Source organism: Nothobranchius furzeri, chromosome 2 (genome assembly GCF_043380555.1).
Source record: "Nothobranchius furzeri strain GRZ-AD chromosome 2, NfurGRZ-RIMD1, whole genome shotgun sequence".
In the NCBI taxonomy this organism is placed as follows: Eukaryota; Metazoa; Chordata; class Actinopteri; order Cyprinodontiformes; family Nothobranchiidae; genus Nothobranchius; species Nothobranchius furzeri.
This window is the reverse complement of record NC_091742.1, coordinates 52,745,417-52,751,414: the sequence shown is the minus strand read 5'-3', so window position 1 is coordinate 52,751,414 and position 5,998 is coordinate 52,745,417. Positions and strand designations below refer to the sequence as shown.

General features: G+C 41.6%; 1 protein-coding gene across 1 annotated transcript; it reads right to left on the bottom strand.

Moving 5' to 3' along the window:
• Positions 1-2,886: 2,886 nt before the first annotated feature.
• On the bottom strand, positions 2,887-4,924 carry LOC107377377 (alpha-2 adrenergic receptor). The gene has a single exon (XM_015946911.3). The coding sequence runs from the start codon at positions 4,637-4,639 to the stop codon at positions 3,374-3,376; it is 1,266 nt and encodes a 421-aa protein (XP_015802397.1). The 5' UTR covers positions 4,640-4,924; the 3' UTR covers positions 2,887-3,373.
• Positions 4,925-5,998: the final 1,074 nt, after the last annotated feature.

Genomic DNA, 5,998 nt, shown 5'->3' with positions numbered 1-5,998 from the left:
ATACCACAGAACAGAGCTACGCCCTCTGTTGTCCTGCCGGGGAATTGCTTTGCAACACTCCGCAGGAGACTGAGAAGTATGAGGGCAAAACGCTTCCGTCAATCCGTGCGTGTCTGTCCCTTGCGGAGCTGACGGAGAAGCATGAACCAGCCTTTAGGGTCAAACAGTACCCGTACCTAGGACACCCTTACTGTCACCATTGTTCAGTGTAATGGATCACCATGACAACGCTCAAAGCTTCCAGCTTCACCCTTACAGTTGCAAAATGCTGTGGATGCTGAAATATGGAAAAGCAGGGGAACCAAGACAACAGGAAAAAAAATCCAACTTATTTGTTTTGCTCTTTTAAAGTGGCAATGTGTAGTTTTCACCATTAATCTCTGGAAATGTCCATCAAAATGCTGTTGTAACTTAAAAGATGCCCAGTTGTTGAAAAATATTGGCAGTTTCAATTCAATTCAAGTTTATTTATAAAGCGCCAAATCACAACAAGTGTCGTCTCAAGGCACTTCACATAGTAAACAGTACAGTAAACAATTCAGGTCAGGTCATTAAGCCAATCAGAAAAATGTTCCTATATAAGGAACCCAGCAAATTGCATCCAGTCACTGACTAGTGTACTAAGCAAGCATACAGCGACAATGGAGAGGAAAACTCCCTTTTAACAGGAAGAAACCTCCAGAGAATCCTGGCTCAGTATAAGCAGCCATCCTCCACGACTCACTGGGGATGGAGAAATGTCAACATATAAACCATAACCAGAAAAATCGGGTGTAAAATACATGGATGCGGGTCAAAGTCTCTGGGCGACGCCATATTGGATGCCATGTTCGCTATGGAAGCTTATTTGTAACAAATGATTACAAAACTTTCACCATTGATAAACGTTGCTGTTTTACACATTTACCTCTTCACTCGTTACCAGTGATGAAAGAGAATCTGATGGTATTTTGCTTGAGGTTGTGCTCCCAAGGATTTTTGACCCTAATAGGCATCCGTCGGTAAGGTCTTACTTGACCACAAAAGTAATGCATGCTTGCAATCATTTAGGTAAGAAATGGCCCAATTGCCAGGGAAATACACACTGTCACTCTGAGGAAATCTGTGACAATTCACAAGTTGTCAATTTTCTAACGGAAACATTTGAAAACAAATAATTATCGTTTGGTGAGCAGCAAAGAGTCAAAATACTTCTAAATCAATGTGAGTTTGATTTAATCAGAATTCTGCATTTTTATTCAAAATAGTTTGACATATTGAAAAATATTCTAGATGATCTCATGTAAGCTTGCTGAATACCATAAGATTAAACTGTTACTTTGGAATCACTTAAAATATGCTTCTAATATCATTGTACTTTCTCTATTATAGACTACACAATCTGGAGCTGGAGAGCTGAGCTTAGCTTAAAAAAGTTAAAGGCGAGGTCTACGTTGAAGCAAAATCTCCAAATAACTAAAATCTAAAGTAAACTTTGTTTGTCACCTAAATCTTTTGTGTTTTTCTTCTTTTTTATTTTAAATGCCTTTAACTTACATTTGTTTTAAGATAATAATCATTTAATAATTTCATGACTTTGTTTTTTCTGATAAAAATGTATTTTATATTTGCTGTTTAGTTTTCTTTTAAGGCCATTTTGATTTAATAACTTTGTGATTTGTTTTGCTTTGTTGATCTCCGTGAAGCAGGGTTAGGCTTATGATTCTCTTTCTGTGATGAGTGCTATATAAATAAAACGAACTTCACTTCATGGACTGATCAGGGGTTTACAACCACCAATAGATTAGCAGATTTTATAAGCTACTTTGTTTTGTTTGTTTTTTATTTTGACTATAAATATGACAGTTTAATAGTCACCACACTTGGAAAAAATAATAATGTGATGCGACGATTCAGCCTTGGAGCTTGGAGTAGATCAGGTGTAGCGTTCATTCCTGGTGCTCCTGGATCTATGTGCAGCTTTTGACACCATAGACCACCATATTGTATTACACAGACGTGGAAGCCTGGTGGGTCTCTCAGGTACTGTTTTAGTTTGGTTTTACTCCTATGTCACAGATTAAAGTTTTTCATAATACTTATTCCTTAGAAACCCATGAAAATTAGTTAGAACTAAAACTACTGCATGCTATGCTAGCTTAAACTAACGAATGCTATTCTGTGCTAGCCGAGTCCAAGAACTTCGTTATGCCATTTTTCCATGTTAGTCGACACCCAAAGTGTGATTGGCAGTTCTGTTTTGTGTCTTTTTTAAATATTATATTATGTTGCCAGGAGATAGCAAAACAAGAAACAAATAATATTTAAACAATTGCAACTTATCGTCAGAGCAAATTAGAAATAAATGGTGTAAAATGTTTTTAAAATGAGACTTTTTGCTGAATATTTTTCTCAGAACTCAGATTTTTTTTTCTGAGAAAAAAAGTCTGAATTCTGAGATTAAACCATCAGAATAAAAACAAATTTTTTCTTTTGGCTGAATAAAATTAGATTTAAATGAAATCAGGCGGCTAAATTATGACTAAAATTGAAACAAATTTAGTCAAAAGATTAAGATTAAATTAAAATTAACACTGATTATTACGACATTTTAAGACACCACAAAATTCATTTTATTTTATTTTATTTCCAGCCAAAAAAATCATCTTCCATATTCAAAAATTGTTTGGAAAATTTAGCATTATGTTTTAATTAAATATTATAGTAAAAAGAGGAAAAACACAACAATTCTTTTTAACTCAAACTACCAGTTATCCCACTAAACCCACAAAAATGTTTGGAAATCCATCCATTCATTTTTTTTAGTTATTCTAAAGTACCAGTTTTTACAGTGCAGAGAAGCCAAATGGCATTTAGCAAGTTCATTTGTGGCATTAGATGCTCAAATCTGACATTTCTTATTGCGTTTCCACTGAATATTTTTGGCTCCACCTTTTTTCTGGCATTCTTGCAAAAATAGAATAAAAATAGATTAAAGCCAGTTTCAATAGTCTCATTTATCAATTTAGAAGAAATTTGCATATTTCCCAAAATGCCACAGTTTAATTAAACTTGGACTCTGCATCTTCTGCTAACCTTCAGCTTGTGTTTACGATGTGTTTCACTCTTAAGATCCATCCGTCCATTGTTACAAATTTGTTTAATTAAGAACACGGCAGAAAGGAACAAACTGGGCAGGGCTTAGAGTAACCCATTAGATTTAACTTCACTGATGGTTTTTTTCTCACTCAAACACAATTCTGAGATTTTTTTTTCCTTTTTGTAAATTGAACCATATCTGGATGTGAGACACCTGCAGAAACACGTGTTGAAGACTCCCAGCAGCTGCTTCGGGACATAAAACTGGACAATGAGACAGTTTAGGGCAGAAGACCTAAAAGGACCTTTTCCAGGACTTGCAAAGGATCTTGTGGAAGGCCCTCCTGAAGTCCTGGTTGAAGATGGTGTAAATGGCTGGGTTAAGGGAGCTGTTGCAGTAGCCAATCCAAAAGAAGAACTTAAAGAGCGGCTCTGGGATCTTGCAGGTCTCTCTGCACACCCCATACAGACTGTAGCTGAAGAAAAAGGGGAACCAGCACACAACAAACACCCCCATGACCACAGCCAGGACGAAGGTGAACCTCTTCTCTCTGGCCTGGGAGACCTTCTTTCTTGCAAAAGAGCTACGGCGACACTTCCTCCTGGGGGTGAACAGGTCTATGGACTTGTTGCTGACCCTGGAGATACGGGCGGGCTCTTTGGTCAGAGAGCTTCTCCTCTGGCTGGGCCTCCTGGTTTTTTGGGAGTCCTGGTGTTTGTGACCTTTGCCCTCTGATGAGGAGCTCTCCTCCATGTCAGCCTCCTCAGTCTGTGGGCCCATGGTGGCTGTGCGCTGGCTGGGTGTAGGGGGACACTGGCAGTGACCATTCTCCCTCTCGTCATGGAAAGGTGAGGAGGCTTTGCTCAGTCCATTCTCAGTATGTGTCACATCCGGTCTGGGGTTCTTCCCCGACATGGTTCTGGTTCTGGTTTTGGCCACCTGGTATATTCTGATGTACACCAGGACCATGATGAGGCAGGGCGCAAAGAAGGACGCGGTGCTGGAGGAGAGGATGTACCAGGTGTCATCATTCAGCTCGCACTCGGGCCGGAGGCGGAAGTCGCCGTTGCTGTCGATGGAAAGGAGCGGCGGAGACGAGATGAAGGCGGACACGAGCCATACGATGACGATGGTGCACTTGATGCGCCTCGGAGTCCGCTTCAGGTTGTACTCTACAGCCTGCGTAACGGACCAGTACCGGTCCAGGCTGATGGCGCACAGGTGCACAATGGACGAGGTGCAGAACAGAACGTCCAGGGCCAGATAAATCCCGCACCAAACTTTCCCAAAATACCAGTAGCCCATGAGCTCGTTCGCCAGAGAGAAAGGCATCACCAAGGTGGCGACCAGGATGTCCGCGGTGGCCAGGGACACCAGGAACAGGTTCTGGGGGGCTTTCAGCGCGCGGCTCGTTAGGACGGCTATCACCACCAGGACGTTCCCCACCACGGTAAACACGATTAAAAACCCTACCAGAGCTGCGATGCTGGCCGTCTCCGTGAGGGAGTATCCACCAGTGTCCGGGATCCGGGAGGAGTCGTTTCCGTTCCAGGAATCCATCGCCTCTGATCATCTAGAGTCCATCCATAACGCGCGCGAAAACGAACCCCACCTAACGGAAGCCAGTCTCCACATTCACGACCAGTTTAACCTAAAGATAAACGACTTCAGTTAAACGTGAACATATAAATAAATCAACGGAGAGATGGAGCCATGCCTCTCCTGTTAGTGAGGAGTTGTGCTGCGTCCAGCCGCAGCGTTCCGTCCTCCTCCTTCATGGTGAGCTCCTGCTTCTAATAATGTGTTCTCATGAAAAAAGAACGAGAACCTCATCAGCTGCTGCTGCCCCTCCTCCAGCACACAGCATGGATTTCATATAACGTGACAGGAAAGTAATAAACCAGCATGGATATTTTTTCAATATTTCAGATGATTTATTGGATAGTTTTCTTTTTCTAATAAACCCGAACTCGCCGCTGAAGCAGTTCCCAACGACATAATAACCAAAGAAGTTATGAAGTCATCTGAAGCGAGACTCGCAGATATTGTATTTTTTAAGGATTACATTCCCGGAGCTCTCTGAAGAGGAAGGACCTACTCGCCCAGACGCACGCTGCGCGTAATTCAGGTGTGGAGGAGATGGCATTTGCTTTTACTCCTTGTTGCACATCTTCACTAGTGCACACGGATCTGTTACATTCCTACACGCATGCACACGCACGCACACGCACGCACACACTCAGATGATGTGAACAGCTGAGCATTTGCGCTGCAGGTGGAGGATGAACAGCATCTGTTTAATGGTCTGAAGAAGCCAAAGCTTCTGCTTTAGAAGTTAGATATTCACAGCAGATCTTTTTGGGTACGGGTCTTGCCCATAGACGTAATTTTTTTTGGGAGGGGGGGGGGCATGTCCCCCCCCCCCCCCCTTATTCCAAAGTCAAGGTTTGACCCCTGCACTTTTTACCATCCAAAAACAATATTACACTATATTAAATTGACACTAGTTGAGCTCTAGGACCAAGCAGAAAACAACCGTTTGTGTTGAAGCCTGTTTCCCATTAGAGCATACTGTAAAGTCCCCCCCCCCCCCACTCCGTGTCCCCCCCACTTCTAAAGTGAAAATTACGTCCATGGTCTTGCCAGGTGATGTTTTTCTCATAAAAAAAAATCTACTCATGAACAGATTGAAAAAAGAAATGCGCATTATAATGCCCCCAGATGTGCAGATAATTAGGCTTTTTAATTTCTGTTTTCAGTTTTCTGATTTTCACACCGGCCTCTCAGAAAAGAAATACTCTTGTGGAGTTAAACATCTGGTTTTAGAGAATCACACTGAGACACTTCCTGTTAAAGGTGATTACTGATCAGTTAACAGTAATCTACTGAATTCAGTTCAAATGGATAAATGGACTGAGA